The sequence below is a fragment of the Syngnathus floridae genome, chromosome 2, assembly GCF_059516105.1.
Source record: "Syngnathus floridae isolate MCC-2025c chromosome 2, RoL_Sflo_1.0, whole genome shotgun sequence".
Taxonomy (NCBI): domain Eukaryota; kingdom Metazoa; phylum Chordata; class Actinopteri; order Syngnathiformes; family Syngnathidae; genus Syngnathus; species Syngnathus floridae.
The window spans coordinates 14,288,676-14,310,619 of NC_142414.1; the positions used below are offsets into that span (position 1 = coordinate 14,288,676).

General features: G+C 42.9%; 3 protein-coding genes across 8 annotated transcripts; 1 reads left to right on the plus strand and 2 right to left on the minus strand.

The window, feature by feature from the left end:
• The first annotated feature begins 1,489 nt into the window (after positions 1 to 1,489).
• Positions 1,490 to 5,522, plus strand: sypl2b (synaptophysin-like 2b). Its single transcript, XM_088357698.1, has 6 exons — positions 1,490 to 1,734; positions 1,823 to 1,900; positions 2,765 to 2,883; positions 3,131 to 3,335; positions 4,096 to 4,284; positions 4,387 to 5,522. Exons 1-6 carry the CDS (start codon positions 1,717 to 1,719, stop codon positions 4,510 to 4,512), a joined length of 735 nt encoding a protein of 244 aa, XP_088213824.1. The 5' UTR covers positions 1,490 to 1,716; the 3' UTR covers positions 4,513 to 5,522.
• An 82-nt stretch (positions 5,523 to 5,604) lies between these two features.
• amigo1 (adhesion molecule with Ig like domain 1) lies at positions 5,605 to 13,593 on the minus strand. Of its 4 annotated transcripts, none has more exons than XR_015853334.1 (4): positions 13,292 to 13,452; positions 11,093 to 11,358; positions 7,960 to 9,689; positions 5,605 to 7,869 (listed from the first exon to the last, which is right to left on the minus strand). XR_015853334.1 is itself a non-coding variant. In XM_088357510.1 (4 exons), the coding sequence occupies exon 4, from the start codon at positions 9,583 to 9,585 to the stop codon at positions 8,095 to 8,097; it is 1,491 nt and encodes a 496-aa protein (XP_088213636.1). In that variant the 5' UTR covers positions 9,586 to 9,689; positions 11,093 to 11,358; positions 13,292 to 13,365; positions 13,459 to 13,593; the 3' UTR covers positions 5,605 to 8,094. The 4 variants fall into 4 exon arrangements, 3 of the variants coding, with proteins under 3 accessions (XP_088213636.1, XP_088213626.1, XP_088213646.1); XM_088357510.1 differs by adding an exon at positions 13,459 to 13,593 and having other exon boundaries at positions 5,605 to 9,689; positions 13,292 to 13,365; XM_088357500.1 differs by having other exon boundaries at positions 5,605 to 9,689.
• A 218-nt stretch (positions 13,594 to 13,811) lies between these two features.
• grm6a (glutamate receptor, metabotropic 6a) lies at positions 13,812 to 21,927 on the minus strand. 3 transcript variants are annotated; one of them, XM_088357295.1, is made up of 16 exons: positions 21,786 to 21,927; positions 19,946 to 20,469; positions 18,224 to 18,395; positions 17,729 to 17,864; positions 17,498 to 17,652; positions 17,110 to 17,250; positions 16,746 to 16,952; positions 16,478 to 16,617; positions 16,278 to 16,400; positions 15,883 to 16,147; positions 15,534 to 15,769; positions 14,797 to 14,958; positions 14,571 to 14,720; positions 14,361 to 14,501; positions 14,167 to 14,284; positions 13,812 to 14,053 (listed from the first exon to the last, which is right to left on the minus strand). In XM_088357295.1, the coding sequence occupies exons 2-15, from the start codon at positions 20,417 to 20,419 to the stop codon at positions 14,195 to 14,197; spliced, it is 2,592 nt and encodes an 863-aa protein (XP_088213421.1). In that variant the 5' UTR covers positions 20,420 to 20,469; positions 21,786 to 21,927; the 3' UTR covers positions 13,812 to 14,053; positions 14,167 to 14,194. The 3 variants fall into 3 exon arrangements, with proteins under 3 accessions (XP_088213421.1, XP_088213403.1, XP_088213412.1); XM_088357277.1 differs by having other exon boundaries at positions 18,179 to 18,395; XM_088357286.1 differs by having other exon boundaries at positions 18,179 to 18,395; positions 21,782 to 21,875.
• Between the last annotated feature and the right edge of the window lie 17 nt (positions 21,928 to 21,944).

The window sequence follows — 21,944 nt, forward strand, 5'->3', positions numbered from 1 at the left end:
ATACTCAAACGAACTGGCAAATGAGTAGGTTTACATCCGTTTCACACACCTGATTTTTCTTTTGGGGGACGTCCGGGTGCCGCCTTATCTTTTTTTGTGGACCATGCAAGTTGGGTGTTTTTCTGCAGATTTTATTGGGCCATTGCACACACACGCATTAAAAAAAAAAAAACGTGCATGAGGTTGATTGTAGATTAAATTACCCAGAGTTAAGAGGGATTGCTCCAATCAATCACTTTGGACAACTAAAAATACGTAGGGTAACAATGGCACAGTTACAGAATTTCCAAGGTCACAGAACGGGTCAATTATGTTTTAGGGGGTCAGGGGGAGAACAACATGCCTTGCCAGTCCATTCCTGGATTAAAATTTTGATTTGGGGAAAATATATATTTGATAACGTTATGTATCACTGATTGTGTGTGTGTGTGCATGATTAAATAATGTGTGCATGTGACGATGGGCCAAAGAGTTCACGCAAACCCATGACTGCTAGTCATGTGTGTGACAGGGCAACAAACTCTTCATATCCTCTGTTTCAAATGGCAAGAAAGTTATTAACTAAATAGATCATGTAAATGTAATAAATCTCTTGTAGTGTCTGATATTACCATGTAATCCCATCGCAAATGTGCTTCAGAGGATAAATGCAAGGATTTGGCAAGGAAGGGAGGAGATAATGTTCTCTCTCTCTCTCTCCAAGTTATTTGATTATGCTCTTGTTGACTTGCCGGGCAGCAAAACCAGTCTGACACGTTCCCATCATGCACAGCAGCAAAAAATTTTAAAAAAAGCTGCCTAAATTAAAAAGTGGCAGAACAAGTTAAGTGACAGGGTGGTTAATTAAATGCTCTTGCATTAGATGGAATAAGTTATAATAAACTCGTGTATCCGCCTATTGTTAATCATGCAAGGCTAACATTTCACACCGATAGAGCACATTTTGAAATTTGAGGACAAATTCATTCAATAATTTGTTCCACTTCCATTATAGAAAAAGAAATTGACGGTGACATTCAAAACAAGTTTTGAACTTAATTCTTTTGCATTTCTGGGATTTGCTTTTTTTCTGCTCTTTCCTCTTTCATTTTTGTGCTCTACTTGCTCCTTCCCTGAAATTTCACAAGCAAATTCAAAGGTATCTCAATCTCGTGGACAGATAGGTATCCTCCAGGTTTAAGTGAACACAATTTTGCTTGAATGGGGTAAAAACTGCTTGACTTTGCCACATCTAATATGGTGTCGATGTCGCCATCATAAGTATGACGATTGTATCCTGACGCGTTATAATAAATCCCACCTACGTTCTCAGCATAGACACGCTCTTCTAAAATGTGATTGGCTGTTGCATCCGGGCAGGATACGCCCAATGAAACGTAGACCTTTATGGTATATGAGATTACTTAGTAAAAATTAAAACAATGAAGTTGGTAAGTGTGATTCATGATAACCCCGCCACTTCGTCACACTGAAGTCGCAAAATACCTTTCCTGGTCTTGAATGCAGTAGGGCGTGTCCTACCTAGAACTGCACTGGGATTCACAACGCCTTGACACATTATAATTTCGGTGCACGTCACTGGTCACGTGTTCGTCACTCTTCCTCTGGCTGAAGTTGAAGAAAAAGTTTTGACAAGCTCACAGGAGGCGAATAAAAACTAACGCTCAGCATTCACGACAATAAAGAATCACCACGATCATTTCCTGTGGGGAAACGATGGAATCTGTTGCCCAGGTAACAACAACAACAATTACAGCACAGCACTTTAATTCCAGCAAATACGCCTTCAAGTAACTTCTGCTCTCTCTCGATGATCTCTTAGAAAGTGTTGTCTTCGAGATTTTCTCTCGACTTGGGTCCCCTCAAAGAGCCTCTGGCGTTTATCCGATTGCTCGAATGGGTAAGTTTTAGTTGTCGCCATATGCCTAAATGAATCGCTCGTGATTCCTTCTTTCTCACTAGCGACAAAATCAGCTTGCAAACTGATTTTTTTTCCGCTGATCTTGTGACTAGAAAATGACTTTGAAGACATTTCATGAGCTAAAAGCATTAAAAACATCAGCAAAGTGGAATGACGTACGTTTACATCTTGTCCACTTCCGTGATGCCGCGCGCTAATTAGCTGGTTTAATGTCCGTGAGCATACTAAACTATTCCCAATAGTTAGATATCGCTGTTAATTCAGCGCTGCATAAATTCCGCCTAGCAGTCTACCCATGCATTTCTTTCATAAAGGAAATCCCTGTATTTAAACATGTATTTTTTTGAGGTTGGAGAACCCCCTTTATTCGCGGGGAAAGGAACCGGGCTGGCCCGTGACTGGCGAAAATCCGCGAATAGAGTGTTTCAACGTCTTCAGATGCACTGCATGCGTCCATTATGAAAGTCAAGATCCTCTACAACAGTAGTTCACTAGTTATTGTTTGACTAAGCAAGAAGTGTTCTTGGGGATAGCGAGTTTTAAGGGTTTCTTCCCCCTTTCTATTGGCTGAATACAAGTTTGATATTACCAAAAATCAAGTATGAAAAAAAAAAACTGGCGATTGCACCATTATTATTGAATATAAAGTGCCACAACTATTATATTTTTATAATAGGGTCTGCTGCATTTTTAGGAAATTGTCAAGTGACCTTGAGGCATGTGTATAGTGTCTTGCAAGGTTAAAAATAAACAAAAGTAATTTGAGGCATGTAGATATGACCAGTTTATGGATTTCCTGTCTATTAAACAACTGTGTGTGTCTGTGTGTGATTGTGATTGCAGGTGTTCGCAATATTTGCCTTTGCCACAACTGGAGGCTACAGCGGCACGACCAGTGTCAACGTCCAGTGCCTTGGCAGCCAGATTCAAGAAATACATGCAGATTTCAACTACCCGTTCAGGTGAGCACGGCCAGTCATGCCATCGTTCATCCCGGTTTCTCGAGTAAAGGGTGATTTAATCAGCTTAATTCTTATTCCACCAAAGTAATAGAAATATGCTTAGAAAAGTAGGGACACACAGGACATATTGCAAGAAAATTTTGGTTGTCATATTTGTGTGACATTTTTGTCTAGTATTATATATTTTCTTAACAGAAAATGTGTGCTTTTGCATTCTCGCCATTATTTCTTTCCTGTCTTTACGCAGGTTGATGGAACATCCTTATGATGTTCCCACCTGTGTTGCAAATCAAACCAAGCCTGTGGTGCGCTACCTGACTGGAGATTACGCATCTTCGGCACAGTTTTACGTTTGTATCGGAGTGTTGGCGTTTTTGTACAGCACCGCCTCCCTCATCATCTATTTGGGCTTCCAGCATCTGTACAGAGGATCTAGTCGTGGCCCAATTGTGGTACGTTTGTAAGGGTTTGCATTTCACACACTCACGATAAACTTTTTCACCAACTCTTTCAAGGAGTCATATTGTATAAATTATATACATTTACAATTTGAAGGGCACATATGTGAACGTGACCCATCAATTATGAAATTAAACAATCAAGTCAGTCTTTAGTTTTCACAGTTTATCACTTTTTTCTTTGTTATGCTACCACTTTATTCCAGAATAGATTAAATATTTTTCTCCCTATTAATTTTACACAGAACAGTGATGGCATGTTTTTAAGGTTTTTGCACATGTATAAGAAATAAACTCTTATACATCTTATACACACAGGAAAGCAAGCCAGGAAAAAGTTAGCTTTAGATGCCCAGTGTGAAAGAGGCTTCACAGAGCACCGTAAATGAAATATTGGCTGTCACGGCAGCTGACGGCACCAGGCTGCTTTTAAATTCTGTTACACACTGAAAGCATGTGACTGTGCCTGTATACATTTATGATTAAAATTTTAGACTGATCAAAAATGATTAGTTTTTCTGACTTGTGTATTTATAAGGAAATCTGCCAGAACTGTTTATCACTGGTGTCGGATGGACTTCTTCTTATACTTCCAAAATGTTCAATTTTTCAGGAGAAAGCCCACATATTTGTTTAGTCATCAACATTATATTGTCAAAGAGCGCCAGCCGTTATCAACACTTTAAATGATCCAAGTGTGTGGCAATTTAAATCACCACCAAAAATGATTGAATGACTCTTTTGCTTGTAAAAGGACCTGCTGCTGACTACGGCCTTTGCATTCATGTGGCTGGCTTCCTCCTCCGCTTGGGCCAAAGGCTTGTCCGACGTCAAGTGGTCCACCAGTCCGTCCACCATTCTGACGCTTCTCACAGTGTGCAAGGATGGTAACAAGTGCACGGCTGGCGCCACGCCTCACATGGGCCGACTCAACGCCTCGGTGGTAAGTTCACATTCGTGAAGCGTCACAAAAGTCAAATATATAAAGCCAAACATGATGTCCACCCATATTAACCTCCGCTCCTCTTTTTGTGTGTGTGTGCAGATTTTTGGTTTCCTTAACTTCATCTTGTGGGGTGGCAACTGCTGGTTCATTTATAAGGAAACTCCTTTCCATAAGTCAAACGTACCGCCCGCTGCAGATGCTGAGGGCACTGCCCCACCGATGTAACTCCTCTTCCTGTAATTGTTGAGCGGCATGTCTGCTTGTCATGAAGTGACAAAGTGGTGAATGACAGCTGCAGATTAGAAGATATGCAGTTGTTAGGTTAACCATTTACACTGCAAGTTTAAGTTCCCTTTTTTGTTTAGTGCCTGTATACATATAGCCAGTGTTTTTGGACTAATCATAATAACAAATGTTGACGCCATGGCCATGCTCCTCTGAATTACATGGGGTAGAGAGGAAAAAAAAAGGTTTGAATTTGTCCATCTTTCCTAGCTACCTATTTCCTGCAGGAGCCAATTTTGTTTGTAGAACTGATGTCAGGAGATGATGATGGTTTTTTTTTTGTGCAAGGGGTGCTCTTGAGTACATTTGCAGTCTTTTAGACTGTGTGATTGTCAAGATTAATGCAAACCTTTGAAATGGTTTTACTCCCCTGCAAGAGGACTAGTCTGTATATTTAAAATAGAACATTTAAAAGTCAATAGGGAGAATAACCGAGACCCTTATTTTGTATGCTTGAGTTTGTGTGGACTCTTATAGTAATAATAAGTCTAAGGAATAATACTATTAGTGCTGCACTTGGATTGCTCTGTCAAATTGCCAAAAATGATTCTTTAAGAATTGTGTTTCCTGCTTCAATGCTTGAGAGAAGGAGTTCAAAAGTGGGCATGTTTTTTTTTGTTGGTGTGTTTAATTGCATTTTCCCCTCTGGCACCCTACATGGCATCACTCTGCTATTCTCATTTTTTTATTAATTTTTACGCAAACTGTTGCAGATGTTTTTTCCTTCATCGCTTTGTCTTGAATTATTGTTGGTGTGAAAAGAAGACTTGTCATCATCATGAAGGTCCAGTAGTGTTTCAGTGAATAACATGTAGTGTTTTCACCCATAAAATCTACTTTGTTAGAAAATGGACAGTGCAGTACATATTGTTGTCTGGCTTCGTACCGGTTACATTCTGCACAAAACATTGTAAATATCTGCATATTCAATAAAGCCTACGGTGTCCATAGTTGTTGTTTTATTAATAAACCCAAGTGTTGACTGTAAAGTGTAAGTAGCCTTATTGTCATACCACAAGTCGGACAAAGCCCTTCCCTGCATTCAATACTGTATTTATTTGCTGGAGGTTATGTCACATAAGGCTTACACAGCGTAGTTATACAGAGTAGATGTGTGAACAATGACTCTATACCTGACTACGAAAGGATAGGTCCGCTATGTTATGGCTATACATGACCTTATATTGATGCTACACTTGTCTCTGTCAACTATCTGATGGATCCATGTAGGCTGGATTTACATTGCAGGTCCAATTCCCACCCACTGTCCATATTCCATATAGATTCTATGTGATGATTCATGACTGTTTATATCCACATGAAACAACATGCAAATTGCACTTAACACAAGCATCAACACCAGGCAGTGACAACATGGAAGCAAATGATAATACATAAATATAAAAATGAAACAGTATTTAGTTGTCCTGGGCTGACTTTTCTTCTTCACTGATTTCAATTAGGAGAACTTCCACATGGCTACACTTTACTTTTCTTATTTAATGCTTATGACATCTCTAATATAGCATACAGTGGTGCCTTAAGTCAAATTCATTCCAGGAGAATCCAGTCATGAAAACACAAAGAAGACTTTCACAACTACTAGACGTGACTGCAGCAATGTTTGTCGTTTTTCGCAGAGGCTAATGAAAACAAGCCCACGGGGTGTTTTGTTGTTTGTCAACATGTGTTGAGACACCGTTTTTGTTCCAATATCCTCTGCTGACAGGATTAACATCATGACTAATTCGTTAGCCCATCTATGATGTTTACATCCGGTGCTAGCGGAAGGCATCATTGTGTGATTGTAGCAAGTACGAAGGCTTCGAATGATGGCTCGGATCTTGAAAAATTCCAGTCGGGTCACTCGTATCTCAAGGCACCACTGTATTTGGATCATATTTGATATTCTACAAAGCGCTAATGTGGTTATTGAGACCATATTGAACGTTCTGTACATCTTTAATGTCGCATATTTACATCATATCTAATCCTGCAGTGATTCCCAACCTTTATTGAGCCAAGGCACATACTTTAAGTTAAGAAAAAAAAAATCTCATGACACCGCACCAAACAAAAAAGTTACTTTTGGATAGGCCCACATATATCAATAATATAGTTCCTACGGTCAAATAGAAGATCATATATTCGCTCTGTTTGTTAGTATAAGTCAGTTATAGATAGACGAACAAAGATACATACTAATTGGTTATAAAATTGAATGAACTCTGATAGTTTCTCACGGCACACCTTAACCATGGAACACTAACTGGTTGAGAAGCACTGCTATACTGTACACCTCTAACGTAATGTATTAACGTAATTTGTCATGTTTTACAGTGGGTGTTTTTCAAGGTGTTTGTGCAGACGTGGGCATGTAGACATACCTATGTCAGCGATGTGCGTATTTGATTGGATGTCAAGCTGGCATTGACGTGGCACATTGGCAGATGTCCCACATGTATCAGATTCCCAGTCTGAGGCTATGCAATTTCATTTTCTTTTTTCTCAAGGCTGCCATGGCACACTCTAATGGTCACTTGAGAGCAAGACATGAGAATGGGTGCAATGCAAATCCAGCCTTTGTTACCGAGTGCCTCTCTGGATGACTTAAGGTCGGTGCCAGCTAGTCTGTCCCTCGTACTGGATTAAAAGATAGTGTTCCCCTACATATTCTCTCCTCACCAATTTACCTATTTGTGGATTTTTCAGGGCAATCCTCTATTGTTTGCTTTTTTGTGCTCAGGCCAAATCTGTCGGGTGAGTGTATTGTTTGTTGCTATCTCGTCACATCTTGGTGTTATTGAAGTATGGTGAACTAAGTTAAAGAGCATCTCGTGGCAACTTGGCGCACAAAATAATTGTGAAGTCATACACACGGTAGAATTCATAGCATTGTACTGTGCCTTAAAAGAGCTCCGCTTGGCCAATTCATGTCAACTTCATGTGTCTTATGAGTGTTTTGCATGTTTAACTTTTTGTAATATTCAATAAATGACTAAAAGTGCATCTGCTACTGTCGCTTTCCTTTTTTTCCACTTGACTCAAGTATCAATCTATGTGAAGTTTGTAATTTGTCTAACAAAAAATTCTTTGGGTGGGGTGAATTACTTGGATTTTTTAAAATATTTTAGCTATTTGCAGTAAGACTCAGGGGAACACTGTACCTATGCTACTATATGTTCTAGGCGAGAAGCAATTGCGAATATTGGCCTGATATCATCCATGACACCCTGACCTATGTCTCACTGTAGGTCCTCAGCATCATGATCATCCGTATGAGTAAAAGGAGGGCAACTGGACTCTTCAAGGTCAATAACTCAGAAGAGAGCAGTTGCCTCCATTCACCTTTGGGTTGTTGGTTAAACTACTGAAGAGTCCAGTTACCTGGAAAACATCCTGAGACGTCCACTCCTTGTTCCTTCACAGTATGTCATTCAATAAGTGCTACACATTAGAATGCTGGAAAAAAAACAATCCTGCGTGTTGTTCCTCCTTCTCCTCATCTTGCCCCCCCCCCCCTCACACCATCATGGGAGTGTCCGAGAAAACGGAGCTGATGGACTCTGCGACGGACTTCTTCCTGGTTCCTTTCATCAGCGCACGAGCCTCCGCCTCTTCGTCATCCTGGTCCTCGTTGGGGTTCAGCTTTCCGTTCTGGCCCCGTGCCTCCTTGGCGTCTGTGAAGACCACATGCCGGTTGAGAGCTGAGGGGTCGCCTCCGTGGGTGGGCGTCACGCTCAGCACGGATGAGCGGATGCTGTCATCACCCCGACCTTTGCCCTTGCCGGGGCAGCAGAAGCAGCGGCACGGCGTCAGGTAGAGGTAAACCAGAACCAGGACCACGCTGGCCAGGCAGCCCACCAAGGTAGTGTAAGCCGTGTTGAGGGTATCGCCACTGCCGTGCATGGTGAAGTTGTGCACCTTCAGGACCACATAGATGGTCTCGTTGAAGGCCTCGCTGGTGGCCAAGCAGGTGTAGGTTCCAGAGTCTTCTAACCGGATCGGACTGACTCGCAGGCTGCCGTCCGACAAGACTTTGGCCGTCTGGTTTCCGTCGGGAATCAGCGCAGAGGGACCCGGAAGCATCCAGGTCTTGAACATGTTCCTACGCTTGGTGTCGCAGCCCAGGATCAGTGTCTGCTCCAGAAAGGCTTCCTCTTCTGCCTCCTTAAAGGTACTGCAGTTCATGCTGTCGCCACTCAAGCTAAACACATCCACTTGCTTCTTCTGCGGGCCCGGCAGGATGCAAGTGAAGTCATCTCTGAAGTCCACCACGGAGTTGAGCTTGCGGAGGTCCCAGTGGGCGACCAACGTGTAGAGGTCACAGTGGCACGGCAGCGGGTTGTTGTGGAAATAGAGGCCATTTTTTAACCAGGCAGGCAGCGCCCCCATCTCATCCAGAGGAAGCTTTTTAATCTTGTTGGACGACACGTCCAGCAGGTCGAGCTTCTCCAGACGAGACTTCTCCCTGATGAGCTCCACGGGGAATCTGGAGATTTGGTTGTGGCTTAGGTAGAGCTTCTGGAGGTTGAGTGTGGTGATGAAGGCTGAGTGCTCAATCTGGGTGATTTTGTTGTTGTACAACAGGAGAAACTCCAGGTTGACCAGCGGCTCAAACACAAACTCGTCCATATGGTGCAGGCTGTTGGAGGACAGGTCCAGATAGCGCAGATGCTTCACGTTCACAAAGGCTTCCGAAGACAGGAAGATCATACCGTTGTGGCTCAATAGCAGGTTGCGGAGTTTCGGGAGCTTCACCGGGGTCCACTCCGACTTCAACCTTACGATGTCATTGTAGCTGAGATCCAGGACGGCCGTGTAGAGCGGCAGGCTCATCGGTACGCTGCTCAGGTTCATCTTGGAGCAGCTTAGGATGTTGGAGGCGCAGATGCAGGGTGCCACCGATGCCCCCCCTGGAGGCCACAGCAGGCCCATGCACACGACCAAGGACAGGGCCCAGTCCAAGCAGTCGTTCCTGGGCTGCCGTTTTCTGCTGGACGGCTGCGACATGCTGGCTGACTGGCTGCAGATTGATTTCTACACCGAAGAGGTGGGCTGTGATTTCAGTTCCAGAAAACAGTCGCTGAAGAAGCCTGGGACATTGCTTAGTGGGGCTGAAAAGGACGGAAGCAAACAGAAAACTTTCAATATTCCCCGCTGATCAAGTTCAGTGAATTGGAGGACAATTTCTATTCAGTTTTACATTTTCTTTTGTCTAGGTTTTAAATTTGTACATTATAAATCCCATTTCTAAATGCAACTAGCTGCTCTGTTGTATATCAACAGAGGGGGGTGAAACCCCCCTCAACAAAATAGTAAGAACACAATGGAAAATAAACAAAACGCCACTATTAAGTACCCAACTGCACGTAGCTCTGTATAAACAGTGCCCTCCATAATTATTGCCCCCCCCCCCCGATGCCTTAAAATGAATTCCATTTTTCTTGCGGAAGCATACTCTCATACAGCTAATTTTAGAAATAGATCACCAGACAGAGTCAAGCTCCTCCCACGGCCATCTCAGTGCCCAGACCTCAGCAACCGCATTGACAATCGGTGGAGTGAGCTAAAGAGGTGAGCGAAGAGAGGAACCAGGTTGCTGGGTGATTTAGAGAGGTTGTGCAAAGAAAAGTTTGAAGATCCCTCTTTCTGTTGTCTCCAGTTTTGTGAAACATAGGAGATGAATAGGTGTTGTTTTGCTGGCAAAAGGGGGTTGTATACAAAGTCAAGGGTGCTAATAATTGTAGCACACTTTGAAATATGATGTAAAATTTCTTTAAGTGGGATTTTTTTCCCACTGAATAAATGCATTTATATTCAAGTTTGGGTTTAACTCCTTTTTTAAAATGTTGTTCCAATATTATTTTAAAATATTAGAAGTTAAAGTAGCAGTAGTTCCGATAACTAAGGAGGGCGGTGTACTTTGCTGTACATGATAATCAGTCCTAACTTTGTCTTGACCAGCAAAAACTAACGTAAGCATTGATTTATAGCCCAGTAACTGTAATTTACATAATACACATAAAATGATGGTTTAGCTGGATAAATCTTGATTTGTCTTTAACATAAGTTAACCCCCCAAATGATCTGGTTTTCAGAATTGTTCGTGGCTAAACTGTCCTGCAATTCTGGGGGGGAAAAGCACCAAAACAAGATGAAAAAAACAGTTTAAATAAAAGCAAAATGAAAAAAAAAACGTGCAAAAATATCAGATTTTACATTGATTTTGAAAAAAGCAGCACGTTTTCAAGCATAATTTAAATGTAGGAACCCTGACTGCACTTGTCTATGCTCCTCGGGAGAAAAAAAAAAAAAAAAACACGTCCTTCATTCATCTTGTCCTTCCATTGACAGCACATCACGTCACGTGCATCATCTCGCACATCTATCCGTTCATTATTTAGGCTTCGAATAAACCCCCACGCCTTGTACCTTCATCATACACAAATTAGATTTGTGCTGCAGCCTTGAGAGGGCTTCCGTTGAGGAAGAAAACAAGCAAGATGGAGACGCTTACCTTCATCTTTGAAGCCCGGCGCCTGCTGTCGAAACATGCAGATGGCGTCCCCACCTCTCACGAGATAACCTCGCCAATATTATTGTGCCGCTGCGGTGGTGGCTTGTGACGCGTTTGCGCCAAAAGAAAGTCCGACCGCAAGACTGAGGGTGAGGAAGATGAAGATGCACAGAGCATGCGCACACGCCATCGCGCTCCCCGTCAGCCTTTTGTCTCAATCAAAACGCGCAGCGGAGGTCAAACACTCACACACCGTGATAAGAGTACTAAGAAAAGAAAAGAAAAGAAAAGAAAAGAAAAGAAAAGAAAAGAAAAGAAAAGAAAAGAAAAGAAAAGAAAAGAAAAGAAAAGAAAAGAAAAGAAAAGAAAAGAAAAGAAAAGAAAAGAAAAGAAAAGAAAAGAAAAGTTTAAGTTAAGCACAATTGCACCATTTCCACCAAGTTGTTCTTATTATCTTACATCTGTTAAAGTGTGACAAGAGCTACATTTCAAAACAGAAACATTTGGAATTTTTCATTGCTCTTATTTATCCATTGTATGTGCCTTCTTATTTTTACTTTTTGTATTGTTTACTTGAATGTGTAATATGTCTTGTCACCGTGGGATAGTAGGAAATGCAATTTCGATCTCTTTGTATGTCTTGACATGTGAAGAAATTGACAATAAAGCAGACTTTGACACACACACACACACACAGTTTATTTGTCATTGGGTTGCCAGCTCATTGTGTCTCCATTGCGTCTGACATCTGACGTGCTCGCAGAAGTTAATGATTAATCAGAGATTGATGACATCATGGAGAAAACCAGATGCTCTTCTGAGCCCTTGAACAAAGGTTAGGGTTGTCAAGGGGGGGGTTCAAAATAAGGTTAGAGTTTAAAACAAAGGCAAGGGTTTCAAAGTAGGGTTTAAATTTGAAATTGAGGTTTTAAACTAGGGTTAATTTTTTAAATTAGGGTTTCAAACCTTTTACGGTTTCAAATTACAGTTTTGAAGACCTGTTAGAGTTTCAAGTTAGGGTTTCGAACTAGGGTTGAGGTTTCAAATTAGGGCTTTTAAGCAGGGTTAGGGTTTTCAAGTAGGGTTTCAAACTAGGGTTGAAGTTTTAAACAAGAGTTTCATACATTAGTAGAGGTTTCAAAATTGGGTTTTAAAGTCACATTTCAAGGGTTAGAGCTTCAAAATAGAGGCTTATGGTGTGGTTTAGGTTTCAAATTAGGGTTTTAAACTAGGGTTAGTGTTTCCAAGTAGAGTTTCAAACTATTGTTATATTTTCAAATTAGGGTTTTAAACTAGGGTTGGAGCTTCATACTTTGGTTATCATGAAAAAATAGGGTGTTAAAATTGCATTCCCAGTTGATAGTTATTTGGGAGCAAGAAATGGGAGAATGATTTTGATGACAGCCACAGGAACACACCTCAGAGCTAAACGGCAGAGAGGCCATGGGCGGCGGTTGCCTGGCAACAGCATCCCCATTGCAGCAGAGTAGAGTCAAACAGAGCATGAATCACTTTCAGATGGATAAGTCTCACCACAGTTGAGACACGCCTCAGCGCACTTGCACCGAGTGACAATTTTTAACATTCTGCACTTTACTTCTGTGTTAGTCACCATTTTGAGAGCTTTTCTCACTAAACGTTTGGAAAATTCAGCCCCTGAAGCCACTTTGACTTAACAAAATTAAATTTGTCAGGCATCTCTATCATGTGCAGACCCACAAAAATTTCCCCAAAAGCCATGTCAGAGAATAAACAGCAAATCAGCCATTTTGATTTCTGGAGGCACCCAATTAGAGCAAACCTGTCACAGAGATTTTGTCCAATTGCGTGGTTTCTTATTGTACACATTTGATCCACTGAGATTAATGAAAATGCGCAATTGATGCCCGCCATGAAAAATGGTTTGTAATTGCCTGCAAGTGCCTCAAAATGACTTTTTGATGAAGCAGAGTGGCTCCCCGGCTGAACCGGTCGCACACAGAGATGACTAACCATCCACACTCACACCTATGGGCAATTTAGAGTGTTAAATCGGCCTGCCATGCATGTCAGGAATCGGGCAGTACAGCCAAATGCAGAGTGACACACATTTATTTAATAAGGGGAAAGGGGAAGTGGAAGCGTAGGCCCGCAGCTGGGTGATTCTGATGATTCTGGAGAGCACGGCGGGCAAGGCACGTAGAGATGACGTGTGCTTACGGAGATCGTAGTCGAGGCCGAGCGTGGAGCCAGGGCAGGCGGCGATCAGGACTTGGTCGAGATCAGGCGAACAGCTGGCAAGACAAGACAGGTAAAAACAGGTCGGCACGGGAGTCAGACGGGTCAACCGCAGTGAGCTCACGAATAGCATCACGGGACGGACTGACAATCTGGACTTGTGCTGGCTGCGCTGATATAGTCCGCTCAACAAGCCAGTGGCAGCCGGTGACAGCGATCATGCTGATTGGAGGGGCGCGGCCGAGCGGCAGGTGCAATGCATGTTTTTGAAAGGTGGGAGGAAACCGGAGTACCCCAAGAAAAACTCATGCAAGTACGGGGAGAACATGCAAACCAGTGCACACCGTGTTGCCTGCAGCAACGCAATACCTATAATATAACATATGTACGTGTGTGTGCGTGTGTGTGTGCGTGTGTGTGCGTGCGTAAGCCTCTGTGCACGTGCTGAACCCCAGCAAGGCTGGCTCATTTCTTCCTGCAGGGGGCGACATTGACTGACACATCATCATCCAACGCTTTTATTTTCTTGATGTGTGAAATGTTTGAACACGATAAAACGCATTTATTGCATCAAAACACACTTGGCCAAATTATGTTGAAAGAAACCTGGACACATTGTTGAATGATAGCATATTTTGTCAATAAACCTATTTGAAATGGAACCATTTGCAGAGGAGTGAAAACGTGATCTTCAGATGACAGTGACGTCATCAGGTTGTTCGCAGGGATTGGTCAAATGAGCCCCTGTGAAGAAAACAGAACAAACTGACAAACTCAAATGCAACATCACTATCTATCTGCCATTTAAGCGAAGCGTGTACAAAAAAGATTTATGCTGAGACAAGTGTTCCTTGTACCTTCATCCATCATAAGCGTGCCTTGCATTTATTGCGATCTGTCGGGCTCAAACATGCTCTTTCCATTCTGATTCTGCTTGATGGATTTGTGAGACACTTGAGCAGCCTGGACAACACCCTGCCGGACAACCAGTGTCAGGATTTTAAACGACTTGACCACATGAGAACGTCAGCTTATCCATCCGCTTCCTCACCTTGAAGCTCCTCTTTCTCTTCTGGATGTTCTGCTCAGGCTGAAAGAGGATGACGTAAACTTTGGGAATGTAGAGCATCCCGAGGGAGACCGACGCACTGAGAGTCATGGACACGGTCAAAGTCGCCGTCTGGATGAACATCTGTAGGGAGGACACCATCTTCAGAGGCTACAATGCAATCTAGATTAACACTCCAGTTGCAATCTTTACCTTTTCTGTGGATTGGGCAGTACCAAAAAAGATGGGTACAAAGGCCAGCCAGACGATGCAGGTGGTGTACATGGTGAAACCGATGGGTTTTGCCTCGTTAAAAGTCTCCGGGACGCCCCGGCTTTTCACGGCGTACACAGTGCACGTCACCTGACGACACAAACCAAGTGGGTCATGCATGCGTCGCCGGATCGCTTTGCTTAGTGGGTGTGGCTTGACTTCTTACCATGAGCACGATACTATAGCTGAGGCAGCAGATGATTGACAGATCAGACATGTCACACTTGAGAATCCCTCTGGCCAAGTCAGGGTTCGGGGGACGGAGCTCGTCGTAGTCGACGATGGTGTGAGGCGGCACCACGGCGAACCACACAAACACGCCAAACACCTGACGCAAGCGTGCACACACACAGGCCTGATTCATCTTTCTATCTCGCTCAGCTCAATTCACCAACCTACTGAACCAACTGATGGACAAATCCACTAATAACCAATCAACTGACCAAAAAAGTAGCCTTCAATTGATCCCCCTCCAAAAAACAACCAATTGACCCACCTAATCTACAAACTAAACAAATCATTTGAGTAAATAACCAATAATGTAAATCATCCAGTGGTTTTAACCAAGCAGATTTTAATTCTAATGATAATAAACTCAAAATTCTAGGTGAATCAGGGCAGGGATTCGGAAGATAAGGCCCACCAAATTTGAATAATTTGGGAAAAAGTCTTTCTTTGAACCCTTATATCAAGAACTACTGGGTCAATATTCTCAAAACAAGTATTGTTGGAAAGGGAATTCAACAAGATGAGTGGTGAATATGTTAGTAAAAAACAACCAAACAGAACAAAATTTAACCAAACCGTATGATCAAACAACAAATCTCCACTGAACTAACTTCCACTATTTTGTTGATCTACAGTACATGTGAGGCCAGCAGAAACAGGAAGTGATGTTCTCACCTGGACCGAGACCAGGATGAAGGTGATGAGCAGCTGCGAGGTGGGGCTGATGAACTTGGGCGGCGTCACTGAGCGTTTGCCCTGTTCGAAGATGCGATAGATGCGGTTGGTTTTGGTCAACATAGCGGAGTACGTGATGGCCATGCCCAGGCCCAGCAAAAGGCGACGGAACGCGCACACGACCACGCCGGGCTCGGCGATCATCAGGAACGTGATCAAGTAGATCAAAAAGATCCCTGAGAGAGGACAGCAAGTCGCATCATGACATCATACATTTTCTTTTGTGTCTATGTCTTTCACCACTATGTATTTGATACCTACTATATTGTGTCTTTCACATGTCACTGACCTGTCAGTAAAACGTAGCTGAGCTCCCGTCCAGACGCTCTGACAATGGGCGTGTCGTTAAATCGGACGAAGGTGATAACGACCGTGCAGGTCGCCAGGATACCGAGCATGGAAAGGGAGGCGGGCACCAAGGCCCACGGCGAGTTCCACTCCAGTTTAATGATTGGCGTCGGACGACAAGCGGTCCTGTTCGGGACCGGACGCATGTCCGACGGACAGGTCTCGCAGGTGAACTGGTCCACTTGGTACTGATAGCCGTCACAGAGCTGGAGACAATGGGCAAGGTCTAAATTATTGTTGAACTACCTGCTTTGATCATGCTGTGATGATTGTGGAGGTGCGAGAATTCAGCCCAACGCCAGCAACATGCAAACAGACAGACAAGGTTATTATTACCTCACAGTGCCAACAACAGGGGACCCCATTGACCATCTTCTTCCTCTCTCCAGGTTTACAGGGTAAACTGCAAATGGAGTCTGGCAGTGACTTATCTCCTCCGGACCACTGCATCTCCTCCAACTGACAGACACACACACATTAGATCTCCTACAGTCACATGATAGGCCATAAACGCTTGGGACCGATCAAAGACTTACATTGAGACGCAGGTTGTTGGTCCACTGACCAATGACGTGATAGCCAGGGTGACTGTGATTGGTCATCTGGAACTGGAAGATGTCGTAACGGCCGGGAGCGTCTCCATTCTCGTTGAATAAGACGCTGGTGCCGGCACTTCCTGTTGGGAAAAAAGATGCACCCACTTTTAACTTGGTGACCCCGTTCGACTCTGCTTTGTGTGTGTGAATAGACTGACTGATGTTCATATCGTGTTTGTGTGTTTCATTGTATGTAAAGGGATCTGACCATTGAAGTTGACGTCTCGGATGTAGCTCAGCAAGGAGCGTCCCTCCACCGGGTCCATGGCGCTGCAAACGCCGCCGTCGGGTTGGTCGCCACAGAGCTGTTGCTGCATGCTGTTCAGGGCGTAGGCCACGGCGTAAACGGCATCAATTACAAACTGAACCTTGCCCTCCTGCTCGTACGGAGAGTCCCGGCCGATTCTCTCCTGGCCTGCGGGGAGGGACAAAATTTACTGCATTTATATCCCAAATTTATGATCGTTTGTAATGTCATCATTTTCCGATCCATCAATGACGGCATGAATCCGATTCGGAAAATAAGACATGACAATCGGTTGTATCCGACATCCAATGGAATCTGAACCCACCTGTGCATTTCTTCTTGCCAGGGTCCACTTCGATACCAGGTCGGGTGAGTTTACATCGGAAATCGTCTTCCCAGAACTCATTGAACCAAATGTTTCTGCGATTATTCTCCAGAGAGCGAGATATGAAGTACTGATCAAAGCCTGAAATCGATGGATTAATGGCATTTCCATTTATTTCAGTGGAAAAGGATTATTTCAAACACATGAGTTTTGAGTTACAAACGTGCTGATGGAACATACTAACTCATATCTCAAGGCACCACTATAGACAGTACACACACACGCCTACTTACACAAATACCGTAGACAAAAATACATCCACACATACAAATAGATAACCAGACATACATGCTCGGTACACACACACGGGCAGACTGTGCGTCCTTACGGTCTATGGACGCTCGTTTGGGCAAGATGGTAACGGCCCCCTCGGCGACATCCTCCAGTTCCATGACAGGCGAGCTCTTTGCCCCCCAGCTGTCGGACCCCACAAACAGGAAGTGTCCCGTCAGGTTGGCACGCTTGGCTGCCTCCAGGACCTGTCTGGCACAACCACAGGGGCGCCTAAATTAAGTGAGGTGCCCTGAGGGTGGGAGCGATTTGGCGCCAAGCGTTTTACTTGATGTCGTCCTCGTTGGCAAAGATGATGACCCCCCTGGCGTTACTGGTCTCCATCAAGCGACTGACGATCTTGTCAAACTCGCCGTCCGTCGGCTCACGGGGAATCTTCACCGACTGGGCGATACATACGCCACCTGGGATAAACACAGCTATTACATTGACATAACACGAACATGACTCATGCCAAAACTAGTCATATAAAATGAAATACTAAATTATTTTTCCTTTACATGTAATTTCTATATAGCATTAGATTAACATAATATCCGTCACTGGAGCCACCGGTGGACGCAACATTTTTGTTGATGTGCCCATCTTTTCTATTTTTTACGTTTGATCTGTAACGAGGTCACGTTTATGAATTCCCGGAACAAAATACAGACAATAATTGACAGTTCTTGAAATGACAAAATTACATTATCTGTGTATGTCACTAAAACAACCTCACCAGCCTCTCTTGAGATCTGCACGAAGGCGTCCACTCCGCTCTCACCATAGTTTCCCTCAGAGGCCAACGTAGACACGTAGTTCCAGCCCAGAGCTTTAACGATGTCCAGCATGGCTTGTGCCTGGTATGAGTCCGGTGGAACCACTCGAGAGAAGAAGTCGTAGCGATTGTTGTCGCTCAGTTCAGGAGCAGTCGACGCGTAGCTCACCTGAGGGATCTGAGCGACCAGTAGTTAGTAAAGTGGACTATAATTTTACATACATACATATATCACTACCCAAATGAATACATTTAGAGCAAACCCTGAAAGTCCATCTACAGGACATTAGTTTTTGTTTCTGGACTATAAGCCAATAATTACTTTTTGCACAAGCTTTGAGCCCTGCGATTTATCGTACAGTGTGGCTTACCTATGGATTTTTTATGATTTTTATGATATTGTATGAAGATGTATATATTCTCTTATATATGGAAATGAAACATTATAACATCTGCAGTTTATAGTCCAATGCGGCTTGTAACAAAACGGAATTTTCCCATAATTTTAGCTGTTGCGTCTTATATTCCGGTACGCATATATATATATATATATATATATATATATATATATGCGTATATATATATATATATATATATATATATATATATATATATATATATATATATATATATATATATATATATATATATATATATATATATATATGTGTGTGTGAGACACACACACTCATACATACACACATAATACAGAACAAAAGGCAGTCAAAAGGATTAGAGTTGTGCAACAGCATGAATGTGTGTCACACTTCAATCTAGTGAGTAACAATCACATTAGGACACATTGTGTGCGTGTGTGTGTGTGTTGGCAGATTAGTCAGTGTTGTAACACGAGCACTTTTGCACAAAAAACAGACACAACGTTTCATACCAGCAAAATGAGAAAAAGGTTACCATGACAACCATGTTGGCATGTTCACTTTCTGTTATAATTATTGTATTATTTTTCTATAAAGGTCATCTTTAAACTTTCACCTGATTGTGTGTGAACCCCATTGTGTTTCACTGCAATGTTCCTTGCCTTCCCCCCCTGCCCAACTTCTCCTTGCATGGATACACCCGCAGGGATCCAGAAGTTATTAAAAAAATTGAAAGCAGCATTGAAGCAGACACCAATTGATCCACAATTAATCAATCATGTGCAGACTGCTGCCCTGTCATTTCTATTAAACTAGAAGGTGTATCACACATTTCTAATGTGATGAAATATTTACAGATTTAAATTACAAAAAAAATATGAATTAATCCACAAATTATCCATCACCAAAAATGTTCAAAGCCAATCATAAGAATTTCTTCTTACTACAGTCTTAATACAGCTAATCGAATGGAATTTTGCTCACAGTATCTGGAGGGTAAGTTGTAGAGAAGTGCTCGAAACAAAGTGACCGCAGGTTTGGAATCAACGTTCCAATTTTAATGCTTTTGTGTTGAATATAGAAAAAAAAAAACATTTGCAAATATCTGATTTAATGTGGAGAAAAATAATCATAAATTAATTATAATAATAATAATAAATATATATATTTTGGGATATTTAACGCCAAACCAGATTCAAATTTGCTGTTGAACAGTAATATTCAATTACCTGTGGAATAATCAATAGAATTGATTCTAATAATATCAATGGGGACAGTCCCACTGGTAACCAACCCAAGTTGTCAGCTGCGATAAGCAGAGGACAAAAAGCAGCACGGCGGTGCAGGTTACCTCAAAGAGGCGCAAGATGTTGGCCACCATAATGGACACAGAGCTTGCAGAGGCCCCGATCACTGCCACGACGCGCTCGGGCTTCCGGATGAGGGGCGGCCGCCCATCAGAGCAGCGGATGTCGGATGTGTCCTTCTGGATGAGGGCCTGCACAAAGGTCAGCGACTGCTCAAGGGCGTACGTGTCCCGTGAACATGTGTCTAGGATGCGCGCGCCCAACGTGATGTTGGGCAGCAGCGAGGGGTCGCCGTTGATCTGGTCCAGCGCGTACAACATGGCCTCCATGCGGTGGATGCCCTTCTCCTTCTTCAGCTCGCCACAGGGAAGGCCATGGGGTCCGCGGGCGTGAATGGGGAACAGGCCGCCCAGGGTGATGTCGCCTGGGATTTTGATGGAGTGGGGATGGAAATGTTGGTGGGAGGCCCACACCTGGACCGAAAGATCCAGGAGGAGGAGGAGGACTGACGATGTCATTATTATTCCGAATCTCACTTGACGATCTTCATCCTGCCAGTGTGTGGTGCCTGAGACGAATCAGTACATTAATCAGTTAATCCAATTCCTTGAAAGGAAATACAATAATTGCTCCTTCTTTGCGAATTCCAGGTTTAAAGATTTTTTTCAGAACAATTTCTTACTATTTTGTTCTGCCTCTTGTTAGATGTAATTCTACTGATCACCACTAGAGGGCGGCTCGTTATTCACAATTCTGAGATGATATGCTCTGAGTGGTTGATGCAGACACTAAAGTTTGCTCTTTGAGAGGCGTAAAACACACTGATAAGTGTTTTTAGTGAAGGGAAAAAAACAGAAATTGTCGTATTGTATATTTTTATGCATTTGCTTTCTCGCAGTATGCAGTAAGTGTTTAATTGTGTTTGTATTACTTTTTAAAAAAATAACTAAAGACCTTTAAAAAATAATTAAGTGCCACAAATACTACAAAACATGCCTTGAAAGTGTTTGAATACTTGTATATTGCAGATTTCACTTATTGTGATGTGGTCTGAAGGATGAAGGAGGGATTACTCCACTAATGTTCATGAAGCCCTGCCACAAATAGCAAAAATCTGTGAATGAGAGCCCCCCCGCCTAACACGATTGCGCCAATATGGAGGTAAAATATGACATGAAGTTCCTCAATTCAGTTCCTTTCCACCAAGACGTCTGAATGTCCACCAAGTCTAATTATAATCAACGAGCCTGTCAAAATGTAAGTTGCAGCCACTCCGTTTAAAACAATTTGCCTCACTTAGCATTGCTTTTTTTTTCAACAGACACTTTCATTCACATTCAAACTATGACTACAGAGATGACGCTCCATCATTCAAAACATTGGCCCTGTACCCGCAAGTACGTGTGACGTCAAGGTCCGTTGCCCCCATGTGAAAGGACAGATGCCCACAGCAATGTCCTGTGAAAAATACTTGCAGCACGGCGTTAAGTGCTTTTGACGCACAACAGGCGATTCCATTTTACTCAGCCGAGCCACCTCTGCTAGGAGCTCACCGAACCCCCAGCTAAAAAGTTACATTTGTCTTTAAGATGTGCAACTTTACCGTATGCACATTGAATATTACTGCAAGGTACATTTTAATTCGAATTATTTAAACACAATGGTGCACTTGAATTTGATTATGAAATGAACCCCTGCACCCACCCCACCTACTGCAATCGTGCAACCAGGATTAATATCTATATTTGATTCTCATAAATAAAACAAGATTGGACCAATGTCAGCTGGTGAACGAACACTTCCAAATAAATTGATTAACAATGACAATAATAAACAATGACAGTCGTTCAAATGTTGTTGTAGTTAATAAAGAATCTCACTCACGCAGGAAGTGCTTCCTCCCGGCCGGAGGGCTCACGTCCTGGTTGCCGCACTGTGAAAGTTCTGATTTGGTCAAGCTCACCTGGCAGAGGGGGAAATGATCCACTTCATAACAGACGTTCCAATCAGCAGTGCGTAATGTGTGTGTGTGTGTGTGTGTGT